A 21,422-nucleotide genomic window follows, 5' to 3' on the forward strand; every position below is an offset into this window, starting at 1 on the left:
TCGTTGATGCTCGCAAAACCTTCGTTATTCCCATGAGAAAAACGTCGTTGTGACATCGGGCTATGCCGTAAACAGTTCGTTATAAGCGATATTTTCAGGTCAGTGATATAACACATTTTTCATCTGGTTTGTTTGAAAGGTTAACAGCAGGTTTGAGTCATAAATTTGTTCGTTCTTCGAGGATTAAGGCTTAACAGTAAGATATATTCTTGGTTATGGATGCCAAGGGCCACAAACAATAATAATACTTGACTGTATAACAACAAGATGCCTGTATGGCACGGTTATTTAATAGCTCCTTACCCTTAAAATTAACATCTCAATACAACTTTTTACACTATAACTAAAATATATTTACCATTCCACACCATTTTTCAGTGAGGGTAAAGATATAACTCGAAAATTTACTGTATTATGAATAACTAGCAACGACCTATATTCTGTTAAACGAGAGTGTAATAATAAATTATTATTATTATTATTAAGAGGGGAAATACATTAAATCGAAATTGTATACTTCTCTACAAGTCGAGCAGTCAAGAGTTTTTCAAGGAGGACTTTGAGAAAGTCTTTTAGTATGACATCGGGCCATTTATTGTTTAAAAAGAACATATGGATTTCTCTACCATTCGATTAACGAAGGTATATATATCAACCTTAAATCTTTACTTAAACATTACTTTATTTCATTTTATGAAATAAACGATGTATTACGCATCTTCTGAATGGCTGCAAAACCATTAACTTTTATTACCGAAGTTTGGCCAAGGTACGAATATTTTCATTGCTGTTTTCGAGCTCCCAAACTACTAAGAATTTTTGTATTAACCTTATAGAAATCTATGGGAATATTCCCGTATTCCCATAGAAGCAATCAAACATGTTCCATTAAATTTTTAAGTTAAAAATTTTACGGTAGTCAAATCACTTTCTTTCTCTAGTTTCCCAGATTTCAATTAACGATGGTGAGTTTTGTTCAGCAAATAATAGGGAGACTATTATAAAGATGTCCAAAGTCTACATCGTTATATCGAAAATATCCATTTACACTGAGTATCAAATATATAATGTACCTATTTTATGGCAAAACATTTTCTCTAAACTAGAGTGATGCTTTATGCCGCACTTTTCAGGTGGAAACGATCACCGTTCGCATGAATGTGAACAAAAACAAACCCCCTCCCCTCCCCCCAACGGAACAGTTTTCTACCAAGCTTCAGTTGAAAGGGGGCTGAAACAGCGATCGAATTGTCACTAAACGATATGTTTAATCGTTTCACTGGTGTTTAATATCAATGAAAATGATGAAAAAGTGGACCGCCCAAAGTATTTTTAGTTTTCGTTTTTTTGTTTTGTTTGTTTGTTTGTTTGTTTGTTTGTTTGTTAGAAAGTGGTTCGTTTCAGCAAGAGCTCACCACAGTTATCCAACAGCTGAAATATATAGACCGCGCTAGGGTGCAATTTGACCAGGTTATCACACAAGAGCCCATGGGATATTTGCCGCCCTTCCTGTAGCTTTGATGCTCTCAAAGACGTCATCTCTACCAATGATTCCGCCAAAAATGTAAGGCTAGAGAAAAGTGAGATTGTATCAGTCAATTTTTCTTAGGGGAGGGTGGGGGTGTTCTGACATGAAAACGGTAGTTATCTACCCCGCAAACGTTTATTTATTTGTCAGGACTCAGGAAGGGCTGGATATCGAAAGAAACGGGGCAGCGGGGTTTCATTCCGCGTCATGAATTCGGAACAAAAATTCAAACTTTGTTTCTAAAATTCCACTATACCACAAACAGAACTATAACATTAGCGGTTTGTGTATGACATAATAACAGCCAGGTAAGAGATTCAAACGTGATTCACGTTGGCGGTAATCATGTCTGATGTTTTGATCATTTGTCCTTTTGAATTCGTAAATATTGCCTTTTTACAATGTCAACCCGCAGTTAATTTCTTCCTACTAACCAAGATGGGACAGGGGGCTAAACAGAACTTTTCATAACTAAGGGCGCGTTCTTTTGGGACCATTCCGGAATAGGAATACTCGGAATAGACGGTATTTGTCTTCTTTTGGGAGCTATATCGTTTTCTGGATCAACGGAATATCATTCTGTTCATTCTGCTCCCGATAGCAGAATGAACAGAATGAACAGAATGGAAGGAAATGGTTTAATCGGAATAGACAGAACACGCGTTCTTATGGGAAATTTTTGGCGGGATATCCTACGCAGCCGCTCGCGCGCGCAGACATAGTAGTTCTCAGGTCACCTCCGCCATGGGTATTCCGTTTCCAGATTTTATGAGCGTTCTTTTCGAAATTGAAATTCCGTGTATTCTGTTATTCCTAAACCGGAATAAGAATAGCTAGAATAGCCCCAAAAGAATGCACCCTAAGAAAAAGGTAACTCTCGCTTTTTCTGCGGTACCTTCCTAGGGTGCTGTTTATTGTCACGGTCGTTCTACCATTAGAGTACGTGGATAAAATTTGTGTCTCCATTCAAATTAAACTTTACTTGCGATGCTGTTTATTACACGTTGTAACGTGCTTACAAATTTTGTTACTTCAGTGTGGTCATTCAAATGCCATCACATGAGGAGAGTTACTACACTGTCAATCGTGAACGAAAAGTTTATTAATAAAGTTCTTGCTGGCTAAACAAAGCGAGAAAAAGACAATTTACCTTGTCCACCCCGCGGACTTGTATTTCTAACGCCATTCCTGTCCCTGGCATGATTCCTATCGGCTTGGCCTAAATAACAACAACAGCAACAACAACAACAATTATACAAAGACTGATTAAGACTGTACGACTTTGTTCTATGCGACATACGACGATTATTTGCATACCACACCAAACCTCCCAAAACCCCGCACCTATCCCCTTGCCCTCTACCAAAAAATATTAACAAAAAAAAAATCATAATCTTCCTGAGCTATTACCCTACCTCCCCCGCCCTCAACAACCACCGACCCTTCTAGAGGGTCCTGTGGCCTTCTTGTTTGCTGAACGTTCACCATTTGCAAGCCAAAGACTAATACGCTACAATTACTACAGTAACGGGCACTCCCAAAATAAGCCCCCTCCCCCTCCTCTCCAACCCGCGCCGCGAAAAGAAAAGGTGCTTGGAACACATTAGAGGGGTTGAAAATGACGTTTACGGCAAACATGAGATATGACCACGTGACCATGTTTATCCCATATTTGCCGCTCGCTGTTTTCAGTTTCTCTGTCAAAATCAAGTAGTTTTGCGTTAGCATCAAAGGCCAGAATTAGATTGCACTATTCTCATCTATGTATTCGTTTTTCAAGAAAACGTCAACGCGCATTTCATGTTTGCCGTTTGACGTAAACGCGCTTGTAAATCTCTCTGATAACCTCGAACGTTACGACAGGCACTAGCACATGACTGGCAGAGGTTTGACGATAGCCGTAAACTTGGTTAAAAGTCTCTATTAACAGTTTACGGTAACAATAAAATGTACATTACCTTACTAATGAATGTTATGGTGTCCAGTTTAATGGCAATATGCTTACTACTCGATGATCTTGCCTTCTCAAAGCACAAATAGCTATGGAACATGGAAAGTAAATAAAAAGAATCAGCGCTAAAACCAGAGATTTTAGGGAGCTTAAGCAACGACAACGACGACGACGAGGACGGCAACGACAACGCCGCAAAACAAAAGGTTTAATGAGGACGTGCGTTTTACATTTTGGTACATTACTTTGCCGTCCTCTGCAACACAACAACGTGAAATGACCACATTTTAGGTTTTGTGCAGAACGTGAACGTCGGTGCAGCGATTGCGATTTTCGCCGATCGCAATCGCCGATATCTGGCATGTCAGATATCGGCGATTAAATTCGGCGGCATTCGCCAAGTGTGCCCGTTCCTCCGATTTTCTATGCTCATCGCTGCGAATCTCCAGTAAAGTCAACCAATCAGGTTAGGCGATATTATCACATAACTTTTCATAACGCCCCTCGATGGAGCCCAGGAACGAGGTTGAAGTGCCATATCGAGGCGATCAGCGAAAAAAATCGCCAGGTGTGCGGTCCGCATCAATCGGTGGCAAAAATCGCTTGGGATTTTGGCTGGCGATCAAATTCGCTAGGTTGCCATTCATGTCCTTGACGCTGCTATCCCTTCCGTAGTCGTTACATAAGCGTGTAACACGCGTGCGTGCGCATGCTACAAGAGCGTGAAGCGTGCGGCACAAGGCTGCACAAAATAAACGTGCTGAATGTCTCGCTCTGTCAATTACCTTGAAGTTAGAAACAATCGTCCATGTTTAACGTTGGAGAATGGTTTCTCTTTATCCAACAAAGCACATCTTTTGCCATCTTCCCACCCTACGAAAGCATAGAAAAGCATTTTCATTGACTAGCTAGCAAAATTTTGCCTGCCAATTCCGTAAAGAAATGGCAACATTGGGGTTATTTTTCAGCTGCAAGTCATTTCACTGTGTACGCAAGTGTTCCATGCACAATCTCAAATGTTTGAATCGACCATTTTGTACATACAACATAAAAAGAAAGTGCTGCCTTTGAATAGTCACGCTTTTAATGACGATTTCGTACAGAGACGCAAAACCACCTTGTACAGCATAATAAGCAGCACTCCAAGAAGGCATTGCTCGACAGCTTTCATTTAGGACTTTTCACTTTAGGATTTCATACATGGCCGTAAACGTTAAACTTACATAGCATAGGACACAGCTCTACAGGAAAGTATCGTTCAGTAGCTTTCATTTGAATGGTCACTTTAGGATTTCATCCACAGACACACAGCTGTAACCACATTGAACAGCATAGTAAACAGCACCAAAATGAAAAAGTACGGCTCAACAACTTCCGTTTGAATGATAATATTATTTACGGGCTCAACAAAGTTAGAACCTCGTTGTGCAGGATACTAATAGACAGTTGTTCGTAAGTCGATTAACGCCAATCCACGATTATAAGTTAATCGAGGTTTTCATCTCGCTCGTTTAAAATGGTTTAAAAGGCTAATTTCAAGATTAAGGTTAAGAAGAGTTTGTCAAAAAGGAGAAATCCGTGCAAAGCTTTTGCATAAGAAAAATCGTGCGTTATATCTGTGAAAACAAGTGTGTAGAGCTTACAACATTTTATTCTTTTACCTGGTAAACAGGTCTCGCTTGACGGTAGCTTAAATTTCTCCGAGAAGTGGTTTGTTGAGGAGCCTGGTGACTGTTCAGATGTATTGCTGTTGCTAGGCGATGACAAAGCATTCACGGAATAGGCACGAGGAATTCCCTGAAGTAATAATAAAAGATAAAAATCAGTCAAAAAATTTCCGAAGAAAAGCGCTTGCCCTGGGCTTTGTTGTAGTTGTTGAAAGGACTTTTTTAAAGAGGTTATTTCCTGGGCTTCTTATTGGAAGGAAGTCCGCGCAGAAGAAGCGGTAGAAATCAAAGACACGGGACAAGAAAACAGACGGTAAGAAGCTACTTTTTTTTCAAATGTCTATAAAATGCTGCTTTTTTCTGGGAACTACTCTGCTTGAACTTACTCAAACCGTATTTTTCCGTCGCTCATGGTCAGCGTTTAAAAATTCGTTTCGCTTGACAAAAATCGGCTTAAAATGCTTAAAATAAGTTGAAACACTTAACACCTTACTACAGTTAACCCCGGCTAACAGACAAATTAAGGATTTCTAAAATGCGGGCTTAATTTGTTGGATTATATTGAAAGGGTGTTTACGACCAATAGTAGGAGAGCTTAATGGCCTTAGCTCCCACGAGTCTCCAGTAGCTCAGTGGTAGAGCATCCGAACTAGTAATCGGAAGGTCTTAGTTTCGCCTCCTGATATGAGCACTGGGATTTTTTCCGAGTATGCCTGTGTCATTTTCTCATTAGGAGAACTTGTTTCTGGAGGGACATGTTCTCTAAGGGGTCTACAAGTGGATCCGGACAAGAGAAAGTAAGAGGACAGAGAGGGAAGCTAGGGACGTTCGCTGGGATATGTGAGTTTCGCTAAATCTATTTTTAGACATCGTCTAAACGGAAGTCGGTTTCCCGAGACGTCTGCAAACGATCAGTGTGACGTCACAGGAAGTCATCGGAACGTGCGAACGTCGCATTGTGTAATGGCGGCTGTTGAATATTCAGTATGACTTTCCCAACTGGTATGTGTAGGCGCCTCGACATGTTTACGGTCGTCTCGGGAAACAGACTTCCGTTTTCACGACGTCTAAAAAAGGCTTAAGTGAAATTCACATATCCCAAGGGCTATACTAGGGGGTCTCCCCCCTCTGTCCCCTATTTTCGCTTGGTCCGAACCATTACAAAAAAAAAAAAAGGTGCGCGTTTCAAGGTTTTTTTCCAATCGGTAAACAACTTTTAGAACACAAGTTCAGACTTCGCTCGCAAGTTTGCAATTGCAAATTTGTTTTCGGTCGGACAAACAGTTGTACCTCTTGGTAAGTTTCTGCTTCAGCCTGTCTTGAAGCCAGTTCTGCATCTGTAGGTAGTTCTCTCCACAGCTTAGCAGTTCCATCGTATCGCCTCTTGACCTAGTTGAAAAATTGAAAGTAACGGAGTTAGGCATATCGAATCGGCTGGATCACATCGGTAAGAAAGGGCGAGAGACCATCGGAGTTGCATTGCAGTTGACATAAGTAAAACCAAAACCAAACTAATCTAAGTTACTTTAGCTCGCGTTCAGTTTACTGTATTCCAGAACAAGGATAAACGAAGTAGCCTTTACTTCACGTTTCAGCTAAATTTGGGAAGACTTATCTGAAATTTCTTTTCTCGTACACGCTATTTCAAGATCCATTTAGTATTACATCTCCAAAAACCTAAAAGGGGATTTTTAATAATCACTATTTGTATTCTCATTCCAGAAAACGGTCAACCGAACGTGCCCTCAACTGCTCAATGACAAAAAATGCATTTTTAACACAATGAGCCAAACAGATTTCGTAGGAAATATATGTAGCTGGCCCAGTAAAGTTTTCGTTAGTTCGTAACTGTATTTATCTCAGGATTAAACTTAATTGGCTTTAATTTGCAGTTTACAAATTCGCCCTGAGGCAGGTGGGTACACAATTTGTTATTATATATTGGTTTCTCACTAATTCTTTCTGTCTTTGGAATTGTATTTGTGTAGGGTTTACCCTGCGCAAGGTATTTAGGGTTTTAACTAAGCTGGCTTTTGCAGGGTCCGAAATTGCGCTTTCCTGGTCGCCAATGCGACTAAAAATTTTGCACTGGTGACCAGAATTTCACAACTAGTCGCCAGCGGGCGATTAACTATTTCATGCCACGATCATTATACAAACAATAACTTTGATTTTCAGCCAAATCGATAAAAATAAAATTCAAAGCCGCCCGCCAATTGGTCACTTACTTTTTACCTTTCCACTGCTTTTGAAGTATAACACCGATTTTTCTGTTGTTATAAATCTATCACAACGCTTCACAGCTCGAGCTGAGTGCGAAGCTTCGCCGCCATGTTTCTTGAACGAGAAATGCTGCACAGTTGTGGCCTGTTGCGAACAACATGGCGATCCGTCGGTCGTCTTAACAGAACGCGAAAGGAAAGATCGTTTACGGTTTTGAACATAGAGCAAAGAACCAACCGGCAGTTTTTCAATCGGGTACATTTCTTCTCCAAAAGGTAGAGACAAGAGAAGGTATAAATTTGACTTAAAACATTTAGCAGTCTTAAGAAACTGCGTATATAGCCGGCATTCGATCATTCATTCATCGTCGTTTTTCAGTGGTAGGTGTATAAATTGCAACGCGTTAATGAAGCCATCGGTATCGAGCGAATGAACAACTTCGATATGGGCAGCTCTAGTGACTAGACAAGAAAACAGGCACCCAAACGCAAATGCGTTCTCTTCGTTCTGATTCTTAAAAGAAAAATTGGCGACCAGAATTTTCCATCTGGCAACCAAACATTTTGGTTTGTGTTTCGCTGCGAAGGAAAAATTTTATTGACATTTTTTTTTCCGCTTTTTGGCGACCACATTTTTCCATATGGCGACTGAAAAAAAAAAAAACCACTTGGCGCCTGCCTAAAAAAGTTAATTTCGGACCCTGTTTTGTTTTATAGTATTCTGTAATTCTATTTATCTTTAGAATAATTGTAAGATAGCAGCCTATCTTGTAACATCGATTTGTTTTCTTGGCCTAACCACCTGTGGTATATAAGTCCCTGGCTTCGGCATTTCATTGACATCTCTAGTCTGTGTTATGTCAAAGAGTTGTTATTATTGTTAAAATTATTAAGTTGTTTTTCGTTTTCTTTGACTTTAGCAAGTCTGCAGCAAAGTTCTAGGAATCAACCGAAGCAGGCAACAAACGACATGCAGAGCATTGTAAACCAACACCAAAGCAACGAGTATCCTTGAATTGCGATCCTAGAAGTTCACTTGCAAGGCCACCTCTCGAACCGCACTAGCCTGCGTAGCAGTCGTTTCCGTTTCCTTCAAGCCAAGCGAGGCAAGCGCGCGAGGGCATTGGGCAAAAAGGAGCAAAACAAGTAGGAGCGGGGGGGAGGGGAGGGGGGGAGGCGCCCCTCCCCCCCCCCCCCCCCGCTCCTACTTTTTTTGCTCCTTTTTGCCCAATGCCCTCACGCGCTTGCCCCGCTTGGCTTGAAGGAAACGGAAACGACTGCTACGCAGGCTAGAACCGTCAACGACTATTTTCCGCTCTTAATCCATCCCACTCACTGGACGAGTGAGTAACTACCACTGAAAATGTACATGTGAAAGCAAGAGTTTGTTACAGGCTGAAAGGAGTTCTTAAATGTTTGAGACCGGAAGTTTGCTTGTGCTTGTGTTGTTGTTATTGCCGATGTTGTTGTTGTCCTTGTTTGTTTGTTTGTTTGTTTGTTTGTTTGTTTTTTTTCTTATCTGTTTTTCTTGCCAGTACATGGTGTTCTCGTTTATGATGTTACCCTTGTTCTGGTCGACATTAAAAACAAAATATTACCTTTGGAAATCGATGATAAATGGGGTTCACAATAAACAGCTTTATTCCCAAAGCCAGCCCTGTTGAATGGGATAAAGAAATGTCAGAAGAGACAATGCTGTTTTATTCAAGACTTTGCCAAGCTACCCACTCCGCCCCCCTCAACAATCCCTGGAGGTTGGGTACTTAGTCTAGGTTTTGTTTCAGGGAGACTCTTATTAGCATGATATATAATTACTATCAAGCGCCACAGACTCATAATAGGCCACATCCGAGTTGCTTTGAACCTCAATATGAAAGCGAGGCTAAGTGCAAAGTTCTTGTTATGGAAATTAGTTTTCATTCATATTCAAACAAAACTAATTTTAAATAGAAGTTAGTTACTACGCAAATTAAGCAGTTGCGAAAAGAAAGCCTGAAAAAAATTCAGGCTTGAACGGAATTCGAACCCATGACCTCTGCGATGCCGGTGCAGTGCTCTACCAACTGAGCTATCAAGCCAACTGGGTGCTGGTCATATTGTGAGTTCGTAATATACCCGTAAAGGATGAGTAAATGAATGTAAATATATGAAACATATATTTTGAACTGTGGATGAAAGATCAAATAGAAGAAAGATCCTCGCAGTTTCTACGCAACTTAAGCATGTGCGAAAAGAAAGCGTGAAAAAAATTCAGAGATCCTCCTCAGTTGGTAGAGCACTGCATCGGCATCGCAGAGGTCATGGGTTCGAATTCCGTTCAAGCCTGAATTGTTTCAGGCTTTCTTTTCGCAACTCTTTAAGTTGCGTAGTAACTGCGAGGATCTTTCTTCTATTTGATCTTTCATCCGCAGTTCAAAATATATGTTTCATATATATTTACATTTATTTAAAACTAATTTGCACTTAGCCTCGCTTTCATAACGAGGTCCACAGCAACTCGGAAATGGCTTATTCAGTGTTTACAATAAAATTGCGAGAACCATTTTTTTTTCTCAATCGAGGTTTGTTTTTAAACGATCGCGTAAGAAGACTTCGCCCCAGACGTACACAAAAGGAGCGTCTCTGATCGACTGAGCAAACAAACACGATGAAATGTTTACTCGAAGGGACGCAGTGAAAACTACTCTAGGTGACGTGGGCTCATTGTTCAAATATCTTTATTACAGTTGACACATTACCTATAAGCAGAAACAGAGTTGGTCCTTTGAGCAGCAACGACGCCAACAAAGCTATACACAAATTAGTAAAAAGTTTTCTTGTAGCCACAGGATGTTGCCACGTCAGTAAACTGAAACATAAAAAAACAACATGAACGAATGCTGTCACACTCTAGTGACTTCGCACTAAGTCAGTTGGAAACAAATTTCTAGATGTCCTCGTAGACTTTTGTTTCTCGGGGATACAAGTAAATCGACCAAGCAAAGCAAAACAAATAGGCCATTTCCGAGTTGCTGTGAACCTCACTATGAAAGCGAGGCTAAGTGCAAAACTTTTCATATGAAATTAGTTTTGTTTGCATATGAATGAAAACTAATTTTCATAACAACAACTTTGCACTTAGCCTCGCTTTCATAATGAGGTTCACAGCAATTCGAAAATGGTCTATATCCACTTACTTTTCAATTTTTTCTAACGAGTCTGCCATCTTTCCAAGAGTGTTCTAAGGAGGTAAAAAGGAAGGTCCAGTCATGACAAAGAAAAGTAAATAACATGAACTTGAATCTTAAGGCACTTTCCATTTGTCACAACCGGGCGGCCACACCGGTCAGTTCGTAAACGGAATGAAACGATAATTATCCTAATGCTTCGAATCTGTTCAAAATAGCGCGTACTATTTTCGAAGTGATTATTTTTCAAGATTTTGCAGCAACATCCCTTCAAAATGACGCCGCATTCGATTTACACACTGGCCAACCAGTTCTGACAAATGGAAAGCGTCCTTAGATTTCTTTAGTATAAAAAGTATCTATCAGTAAGCAGGATGTTTGTCCCATGAACCTAGTTTAATGCCATTAGCTCCCACGAGTCTCTTGTAGCTCAGTGATAGAGCATCCGAACTAGTAATCAGAAGGTCTTCGGTTCGACTCCTGATAGGAGGACTCGGAATTTCTTTTTCCCAGTTTGCCTGTGTCATTACTGAATAATACATCATTCTCAAGTATCTATTGGTTAGACGAACGCACGTTTACAGTAGGAGTTTGTAAAAAGAAAAGTTTTTAGAAAGAGACGGCTAGAAGCATGATAGAATGTCTGTTTAGCAGGTAGATGAGAAGTTCATTTGGAGGAAATACAATGCTTAGTGAACTGATCCGCATATAGCAAGGGACAACTTTTACGGACGGCAACAACAACGTCACGGATATACAGGGAGGTAATTAATAAATTAATTAATAGAATTACGTGCACTAAACAGTTCTAGTTGATTTCTTTGCCTTGCTAAGTACCTCTGCACGGAGTCAAGGTGAAATCACCCAATTCAAAGTTTAATGGAGAACGCGCACGTGACCAAACACGGCCTCAAACGTAGGCCGTCCGTGTGAATTCCGTTTAACTCCTGAGTAGGTCGGTCACTTTACACAAATTGAACGTATTAAAGGGACTATGTCATCCAAAGCGCATGCGCGCGCTGATGAGAAGCACTCTGAAATCGTCGACCATTTTTTTCAAATACCGTCGGAGAGTTCAGGAAGCTGTTTTCAGGAAGCTGTTGAATCTAGTTGATCTTTGGAACGTTAACTGAATTTTTTATTCACAGAGGTCCTGTAGTAATTACAGAAGCTGTTTGCTTCGATATTTTTGAAAGCTATTGCAATGGCAGTGGCGGAAAAGCAAAAATCCCGCGACGAGTTGTATGTAAATTAGTCCCAACCGGACTCTACTGCGTGTGCTGACATAGGCCTTTGATACTGACTTTTTCATGAAATTGCCATCGTGGTCGCTTATAAGTATCGGGTCCTTAATGACAGCACCCACCTGAACTTTCCTTGCTACTTGCAAAACCAGCTGAAATTTGTCCGACCAACTGTGATCCTCTGAAGAATTTCCCTGCCGAGAAACGTGAGATAGTGTGATAGTTTATTATGGATAATCATATGGCAGACAAAAGGCTGAATTGTATAATTATTTACATAAACGTTACTATAACTGGTTTAACCTTGCTTCTTAGTTCAAAAAAACAAAGAGGGAAAGAAACAAAGAAACAAAAATAACAACAAAAACAAAACAAAACAAAACTGTGAAGCCCATTATAAAAAAAAAAAAAAACGAGTTGTACTGATCTAATTTTAAATCCCATTTTAGTACGGTACTTTACCCCACAGGCTTAAGTCAGACAGCGAGTTGAAATCAGCTCGAGTGAAAAGTGCTTACATACAGTGGCTTTATTTCCCTAGCTAACTTTCCGACAGACTAACTAACAAAAATTATGTGGAGAGGAGGATCAACAATGAATTATTTGAAGTCAAAACTGGGGAATGCCGGGGAAATGGAGGAGGAGGTAAACTGCGATTGACAAACGTCCCACCCGAAGCTGGGGAAGGAGAAACGCCAACAATTCAGCGCCTTACAGATTTTAAGACACTTACCTCATCTTTCTCTTTCTCTACAAATCCCAATTGTTTAGCGATGCCTCTAATGATAGGAGTAGAAATTAAAACAAGATTTAGGAAATACCAAAAGAAATTCAACTACGTATCTTTTAAGATCAACATATCCATGGATCTGTCTTTCCAACCCGTTCGTTCCCTTGTTCGTTGTTTCATTGGCATTTTTCCTTCCTCCTCGCATATATTGTATATCTCTATCGGCCGTCAGTCCGTTTGTTCAATAGACCATTTCCGAGTTGCTTTGAACCTCATTACGAAAGCGAGGCTAAGAGCAAAGTTTTTATTATGAAAATTAGTTTTATTTCATATGCAAACAAAACTAATTTTCATATGAAAAGTTTTGCACTTAGTCTCGCTTTCATAGCGAGGTTCACAGCAACTCGGAAATGGCCTATTCGGTTACGTGTTCGTTCGTTCGCTCGTTCGATTGTTTGTTCGTTGGTTCGCTTGTTTGTTCGTTAGTCCTTTCGTTTTTTCTTCGTTCGTTCGTTTATTCGTTCGCTCGTTCGTTCGTTCGCTCGTTGGTTGGTTGGTTCGATTGTTTGTTCGTTTGATCGTTCGTTTGCTTGTTCGTTCGTTCGTTGTCGTTACGTAAGTTCCCTAATCAACGAAGACGGCGACGGCAACGAAAACGCCGCAAAACAGTAGGTTTAATGAGCAAAAACAATCGCTCTGCACGAGCGTTTTAAATTTTGTTACATTTCTTAGCCGTCCTCTGCAAAACAACAACGTGAAATGACCACATTTAAGGTTTTGTGGAGAACGTGAACGCACGACGGTGAATTTTTCATTCTCTTTCTCAGCTCGAACATCACGCCAACCAATTTGGTTCCTGGATAGTTCGCCGTTTTTGTACAAGTTGAATGAGTTGTAATAATCGTGAAGTATCAAAAATAAAATGAGGTAATATTTTCAAGTGAAGTTCGTTTGCATCACGTTGTCGTTGCTTAAGATCCCTATTGCCTTCGTAACAAAGACAACCTATTACTTCAGTACAAATCAAACCTCCGGAAACCGAGTCCTTGTAACACACAGGTAGAACGGACATTTAGTTACAGTTAGTAACGTTATACCCACAAATGAAGAAATACTTCAAAAGAAGTTCAACGATGTCCACAGCATGGCATGTGGCTATACAATTACAGTATTTTGTGTATACTAAGAGAAAATTACTGCAAATTTATATACTATGTTGACTTACTTAGCGTGAAGATAATTCATGAAAAGTTTCCAAATCGCCACTGACAGAACCAAGGAAAGGAGATAGCCGCGCCACACAGAATACATGTACACCTACAAGATACTAAAATGTTCAATATTCTGTTCTCTAAATAATTCTAAGTTGGGCCTAACAGGAGAAAAACTAGGATAATTGATTTTATACAAAGGGAGAGTTTAAAACTCCCATTGTGATTGGTCTAGAGGATTTGAAGTACACTGGCCGAGCTGCACGAATGACGTCATGAACCCTAGTAAGGTAATACATTGTCATATTGTGAGCTCGTCATATTGCGAGTTCGTAATATACTGCGGGTATATTACGAACTCACAATATGACCAGCCCCCAGTTGGCTTGATAGCTCAGTTGGTAGAGCACTGCACCGGCATCGCAGAGGTCATGGGTTCGAATCCCGTTCAAGCCTGAATTTTTTCAGGCTTTCTTTTCGCAACTGTTAAAGTTGCGTACTAACTGCGAGGATCTTTCTTCTATTTGATCTTTCATCCGCAGTTCAAAATATATGTTTCATATATTTACCCTATAAATTCATTTCACTTGGCCATGCGTACGCACTCCGACAACAGAGAACGTCAAACGTGGTGAGATTATCAATGATGAATCAAAGAATTAACTCTGCAGTGTATGTTACGGTGAATTTCCCACTGTGCTAGTAAGGGCATGGGAGATCGTACGAGGCAAAGAAAAATATCGGCGGGAATTGCACCCACGACCTACGGACTTCAGTGATCGCCCGTTGCTCTACCGAGTGAGCTACGAGAGCCGACGGGAGCAAGTTGTGGGTGATTGTGGTAGTAATTGTGGCAATGTGAATGTGAAGGGTACAAATGAATTTTGTTCCGCTAGCACTAAGGACACAAATGATGGATCAGAGAATTAACTCTGCAGTGTATGTTACGGTGAATTTCCCACTGTGCTAGTAAGGGCATGGGAGATCGTACGAGGCAAAGAAAAATATCGGCGGGAATTGCACCCACGACCTACGGACTTCAGTGATCGCCCGTTGCTCTACCGAGTGAGCTACGAGAGCCGACGGGAGCAAGTTGTGGGTGATTGTGGTAGTAATTGTGGCAATGTGAATGTGAAGGGTACAAATGAATTTTGTTCCGCTAGCACTAAGGACACAAATGATGGATCAGAGAATTAACTCTACAGTGTATGTGGTAGTGCTCAAGTGAACCCATGAATTTCCCACTGAGTGTTAGGCCTAGTAAGGAAATGGGAGATAAGAACATCAGCCAAGCTTCGTTTTGACGTCACCTGTACGTTATCAGAGTATGCACGCACGGCCAAATGGAGTCAGTGAAGTTGTTAAGGACGGTGCCTACTAATACAGCAGTATTTTTGCGCAGTTTAAGACTATCCGGAAAAAGCAGATTTTAGCAAGGGCTATTGGCATCCAAAAAGAAAATTGGGGGTACCACGCATTTCTCAGAGATACTGATTAAGCAACAATAATTCAAAAAAGCAGTAAAATACAAAGCAATTTATGGTGTTTGGTTTCCATATTGAAACTTTATTATCCGCTCTGAAAAATGCACGGTTACCCCCAGTTTTCTTTTTGGATACCACGGACAGTTCCTAAGTTCTGCTTTCTCCGTATAGTTTTAAACAGGTACCACCCATAGGAAACCCGAGTATCTTGAGATGCGCAGAATGTATGCGCAGTAACAATAGTAGGCACCGTCCTTAAATAATACGTCATACTAACCAAAAATATTAGGAAAGATGCTGTAGGATTTGACCAAGTAAGAACGCCATGGACGGATTTGATGAAACTAGTTATCGGCTTAATACCTGCACCTGAAGAGAAAAAGAAATAAAGGGGGTTAGTTTCTAAGAAACTGTGGCGCACCGTCGGGGGGGGGGGGGGGGGGCGGGGGGAGGGGGGGAGTAGAAAAAATGTTTGGTTTATCAACAGAGTTGATAACTAAAGGTAAATTGGCCACCGTAAAGAGATTCGAGTGCTGACTGAGCTCAGGGCTAACCCTTCATCAGCCATTCTCGTCCCCAGAGCCCCAACGTTTTTTTTTTTTTTAATTGTTGAACGAGTGGCTCTGGGTCCATCCAAAAATATCTTTTTTTCATTGGTTGTCAAAAACCTGATGCGCTATAGGGTGAAAAATGCTACGCTTCTGCGCATTTGTCTTTACTTCCTAATACCGAGGAAATACTGAGCAGTATTGAGCAATAATAATACTGAGCAAGCGCAATGGTAATTTATCACACTGAGCGTACGCTACCGGATGTCCGGTAACGGCGTTTACCAGGGCCTACGATCCAACCGCTGACCAAAAGATCGTAGGCTCTGGGAACGAGGATGTTCGTCAGAGTGAATCAAGTACCAAATCCAGGGTTAGGTTCATTTCTGGACATGAGTGAGTGAATCAAGGATTGCCGGTCGTCTGTGTTTATATAGCGAGTAGTAGAGCTACGCTATTTAATTGGTGGGAGAGAAAGAATAGTTTGGCATATTGTTTTGGTTTACCAAATAATACAATCTTTAAATGTACAAGCTGAAGTTGATATAGGTACTTACTGAATCGGTTAATGTTTTCTTTCAATCTGTCGAAGAACAAAGTCAGATATTAGCCCCATGTGGGAAACCATGGTTGAATAAGGACCCAAATTCCACAAGCGCACATGGAATAATTATGAAATGATAGATAACAAATGAGGTGCAAAGCCAGGTAGAGCCTCCCTGCATCAAACTTTATTGAGAACCTCTCTCATCCCCTCCCAACTGGATTTGCAAAGTGTCTCATCTAAGAGAATTAAAATGACAATAGAGGCTTGGCTTTGAACCACCAACCTTCAATGGCAGCTGCTACAGTATCAGTCCATGTTTTGATCTCACCCACCCACCCAACCCACGCATGAATTTGAAAGACAGATGAAATCAGAGATAGAGATAGACCACCACACCAGGGACTTAATCCCCTACTCTCTTTGAACAGTGTGTGGATTCTTAATGTCCCATAGATTATTAGGAACAAGTGAATGTGAGACGGGACCCACACCATCCTTATCCCAGAAGATGAGAAAGTCTAACCGTGTAAGAATTAGGGGCTTTCGAAAATCCGACAGGACTTACGTTTTCACAGCCAAAGGTTCCCCTTCTCCATCCTCCTCATCAGCAGTTTCAGGTTCATCATTAACAAAGTCCCACAGTCTGTCCACAAGCTTAAAAAAAAAATAGAAAACCTTCAGTAAAATAACAGCATTTGAAGAGAAGGGAAGGAAAAATGGAAGAAAGAAGGAGAGTAAGGAAGAAGGAAAGAGAGATGCAAGAAGGAAGGTGGGGAAGGATGGTGAAAGTGAGAGGTGAGCTAAGAAAAGAAGAAGGCAATTGCAAGGAGAGGGTAGATAGGGGGGAAGGAAAGAAGAGAGGAAGGGACTTAGGAAAAGAGGTAAAGAGGGAACAAAGAGAAGGACAATGGCAGGAAAAAGGATGGAGGAAGGGATGAAGAGATGAAGGGAAAGAGGAACAAAGGAAGGAATGGGCTAGAGAGGAGGGGAAAAGGTAAAATAAAGAGGAGAACATGAGAGGGAGAGTTAGGGAAAGTGTGTGGGAGGAGGGTAAAGAGAGGAAGGGAAGGAAGGATGATGAAATAGAGAGGGAGAAAGAGAGGGAAAGTTTGGGAAGAAGGAAGGATAGAAAAGAGGGAGGTAGGGAGGAGAGAAGGATAGTGAGGTAGTGAGAGGAACAAGAGAGAGAGAGAGTTTGGGAAAGAAGGAAGTAAGGAGGGAGGGAGAAAGGAAGGAAAGAAGGAAAGAAGAGAGGGAAGAGAAGGAGGTAGGAAAGAAGAGGGAGAGTATTGAGGGAGTGGGCAGGAGAGAGAGAGTCCAAGGTCAAGATTTACAAGGGGAGAGAGGGAGGGAGGGAAGAAAGAAGGAAAGAAGAGAGGGAAGGGAAGGAGGTAGAGAAGGAGAGGGAGAGTATTGAGGGAGTGGGCAGGAGAGAGAGAGAGAGTCCAAGGTCAAGATTTACAAGGGGAGAGAGGGAGGGAGGGAAGAAAGAAGGAAAGAAGAGATTGAAGGGAAGGAGGTAGGGAAGGAGAGGGAGAGTATTGAGGGAGTGGGCAGGAGAGAGAGAGTCCAAGGTCAAGATTTACAAGGGGAGAGAGGGAGGGAGGGAAGAAAGAAGGAAAGAAGAGATTGAAGGGAAGGAGGTAAGGAAGGAGAGGGAGAGTATTGAGGGAGTGGGCAGGAGAGAGAATGAAAGGTCAAGATTTACAAGTCGAGGGAGGGAGACAAAAAAGGGAAGGATTTTGGACTCACCAGATCAACCACTTGCGTTTTCCAAATTTCCAGCTTTGTTTTCACTCTCTGTACTCTATGAAGTTCTTCAGCAAAATCAGACAGAAAAATGAGTACTGTACTGATAGATTAGAATAATGCAGAATAATCCTAGTTTTTGATGCTAATGCCAATTTAAACTACTCAATTTTCAATACCTGCTGAGAAAATGAAAACAGTGAGCCACTGAAATTTAGGATAAACATAGTCACATTGTCCCCATTTGCCGTTAAATTGCTGTAAATGTAATAATTTCTAAATCTCTCTTATTGATTCATGCCCCGTTCCCACCACACCCTCCAGTTATTACAATCATTATGATACCATACCTGAGCTGGAGGCTAAGTATTGTTCTGATTGTCCAGCAGCATTTGTATGTTGAACTCCATCCAGTATATCATAACTAGATTCCTCATCTGCATGAGAGTTATTTCCTGACACGGCATTGTCACTAGTATCGTGTGATGAGGAAGGTTGTGACGTCACATCTTCCTCCTTGCCAAGATCTACCCAATCATCTCCACCTCTCTCTGAGTTGTCTGCTGCCATTCCATGGCCATGTTTGGTGTGGACTCGACTTGCATTTTTTCTAAAACAGTGTGAAGTTACTGTAAGTGATAAACTGTAGTCATTTGAGCATCAAAGTGGTAAGTCACCTATGATGACATGATTCTTCACCATGCAACATAACCCTAAACCTCTGGATTCAGTGTTTCCCTCAAACAAGTGCCCCATAGAAATAAATTGCACAATTTCAAACCAACATCAACTGTACAGTTGAGCAAAAGTGGTGTTGACTAAGTGACTGACTGACTGACTTATAACTGACTGATCTAAGGTGACTGACTGGCTTTCAGGGACTGACTACTGACTAACCCACTGACTGAATGACTGACTGACTGACAACTAACTGTTCTAAGTGACTGACTGAGACTGACTGACTGGGTGACTGACTGGTGACTAACTAATGTGAATGACTGACCAGCTGACTGACTGACCCATAACTGACTTCAGTGATCTAAGTGACTGACTGGCTGAAGGACTGACTGACTAACTGATATGAATGACTGACTAGCTGACTGACTGACAACTTACAGATCTAAGTGACTGACTGGCTGAAAGACAGTTACTCTGTAGTTTGCGATTCAGGTAGACTTACTAATAGATGAATAATTTGACCACTGGCAATTTTTTTATGGTAATACTTTGGCCAGCCAATGTCGAATTGTTTTCTAGCACACAGGGATTTATTAGAATTAGGGACTCAGGTACAGGCACCCATTCACTGCAAACATAGTACCTCCCATTGGTGAGATTTCAAGCCAGCTTAAACAAGAAAAATTAATGAATGATGCCCATCTATTCATCATCAACTTTCAACGCTCCTACCACAAAAATTAATGAAAACCTTGTGCATACATGTATGAGAGGTCTAACAGGGAGCCTCAGCAATGACGACGGCGATGGCAACGACAACGCCGCAAAACAATAGATTCAATGAGCAAAAACAATCGCTCTGCACATGGGTTTTATATTTTGGTACACTTCTTTGCCTTCCTCTGCAAAACAACAATGTGAAATGACCACATTTAAGGTTTTGTGGAGAACATGAACACAGGACGTTGAATTTTTCATTTCCTTTCTTAACTTGTACACCACTCCTACCAATTTGATTCCTGGATAGTTCGCCATTTTTGTAAAAGGTGAGCAAGTTGAAATAATCACGAAAGAGCTCAAATGATATAAAGATAAAATTTCGGGTGACGTTTTCGTTGCCATTACCGTTGCCATTGTTGTTGCTTTTAAGCTCCCTAATATTCCATCACTGGCAGTCATGACACAAACAATCTGACAACGTAATCATAATTTAAATAAAATTGCACTTTTTCTAATTTAAAATTAATACGTGACCACTGCTTGACATACCTATGAAGTTTTGAGCTAAGTGATTTGTGTTTCTGTTTGAGTTTCTCTTTTAGCTCAATATTTTTCTCCCTTTCTTCTTGAAGTTCTCGTTGGAGTTTTTCCACGTCAACAGCTTTCAATTTCTTCACCTGGGCACCTATAAACCATTGGCAGAACTTTGTGATCAGTGTCTATTATAGGTTTCAGTAGGAGAAGGAGGAATAGGGGGAGCAGGGGGGGGGGGGGGGGCGCAGTGGTGAGAGCACTCGCTTTCCACCAATGTGACCCAGGTTCGATTCCTGGACTCGAGTTTGTTGTTGATTCTCGTCCTTGCTCCGAGAGGTTTTTCTCTGGGTGCTCCAGTTTTCCCCTCTCCTTTAAAACTTACATTTCCAAATTCCAATTTGATCTGGCATCTGGGGGTCACAGGTTTGTCACTCTCATTAAACGAAGTCAATTTAAATTTGTTTATTTTATTTTAATCTAGGTTATAGAAAATTAATTAATTGAAGCGTTTCAGGCAAGACTGCAGATCGTCTGTGATTTTTTCCCTTTGAAATCAGAATTGTTTGAAATTTAAGCACAGAGACTAGTTGTTATGTGGGCACCTTAGTGTACACAGGTAACCCAAACTGGATGCCCAAATGGCAGCATGGAAGGCTGGTATTATGCCACAGCTAACCTATAGCTAGCACTGGATACAGGAAGCCCAAACAAATGATGCATGACCCGAGTTTCTGCAACGTACACTCATGAAGCAACTACAGGTCCAAACTGAACTGAAATCCCAGGGGAGAGGGGGAGGGGTTGTTTTGGGGCGGCGGAGGAGGGGGGGGTGGGCCATTAAAGATAATTATGTATTACATGTAACTTAATTGCAATCAATTCCTGATAAACTATGAGCTAACTTACTCATGTCTTGATAGTCGATCATGGTGTTAACAAGCTGTTCCTGCAGTTGAGCTAACTGCATTTCATAAATTTGTCGCTCAGAGCTAGGAAAGCTCCCCTCTCCCTGATCTTTCATCTCTCCAGTAACTACGTTTAGTCCACTCTGTGTAGTAGGCACACGTTTAGTGATTCCTTCATCCTCGTTCGCGCTTTCTTTATCCGAACTACTGCTTTGTGTCGCTTCTAGAAATTCGTGATCACAGTCAACGTGTAATTCGCCGTCACGAACATTATAACCAACAGCACCTTCTGAGGAAACCATGCTTTCATTTGAAATCTGCTGATCTGCGCGCGAATCTAATCGGGAATCTAATTGCTCTCCATTTTCGCGGTGAAAGAAGAAATGTGATTTTCCATGAGCGTGTTTCCCTTCTTTTTCATTTTTTGTCGTTGTATCGCCAGCTTGCTTTCCGCGGAAAGCAGACCGCAGCATTTTTATGACGTGCGAGCTAAATTTGCGGGATGTATTTTTCAACAAAACGTCCTCAATAATCAAT

The 21,422-nt window shown here is 41.1% G+C and overlaps 1 protein-coding gene across 1 annotated transcript; it reads right to left on the reverse strand.

Moving 5' to 3' along the window:
* Positions 1 to 257: 257 nt before the first annotated feature.
* On the reverse strand, positions 258 to 21,409 carry LOC146463221 (GRAM domain-containing protein 4-like). Its single transcript, XM_085084696.1, has 19 exons — positions 20,887 to 21,409; positions 19,996 to 20,131; positions 18,399 to 18,658; positions 18,052 to 18,116; positions 16,865 to 16,953; positions 16,310 to 16,335; positions 15,482 to 15,573; positions 13,735 to 13,826; positions 12,513 to 12,558; positions 11,902 to 11,973; positions 10,545 to 10,588; positions 10,107 to 10,216; positions 8,967 to 9,025; positions 6,437 to 6,535; positions 5,141 to 5,276; positions 4,265 to 4,352; positions 3,487 to 3,568; positions 2,679 to 2,747; positions 258 to 1,570 (listed from the first exon to the last, which is right to left on the reverse strand). Exons 1-19 carry the CDS (start codon positions 21,356 to 21,358, stop codon positions 1,475 to 1,477), a joined length of 2,133 nt encoding a protein of 710 aa, XP_084940822.1. The 5' UTR covers positions 21,359 to 21,409; the 3' UTR covers positions 258 to 1,474.
* Positions 21,410 to 21,422: the final 13 nt, after the last annotated feature.

This window comes from Pavona decussata, unplaced genomic scaffold (genome assembly GCF_977016875.1).
Source record: "Pavona decussata unplaced genomic scaffold, jaPavDecu1.1 SCAFFOLD_180, whole genome shotgun sequence".
Lineage (NCBI taxonomy): Eukaryota > Metazoa > Cnidaria > Anthozoa > Scleractinia > Agariciidae > Pavona > Pavona decussata.

What these genes read in the sequence shown, in the direction of transcription:
- LOC146463221 (XM_085084696.1), bottom strand. Translation starts at nt 21,358, where the DNA reads ATGCTGCGGTCTGCTTTCCGCGGAAAGCAAGCTGGCGATACAACGACA. An exon ending in ATACTTAGCCTCCAGCTCAG is followed by an intron (nt 18,117 to 18,398) that starts GTATGGTATCAT and finishes ATTTTGCTGAAG; the next exon opens with AACTTCATAGAGTACAGAGA. An exon ending in TCGTTAGAAAAAATTGAAAA is followed by an intron (nt 10,217 to 10,544) that starts GTAAGTGGATAT and finishes TTTATGTTTCAG; the next exon opens with TTTACTGACGTGGCAACATC.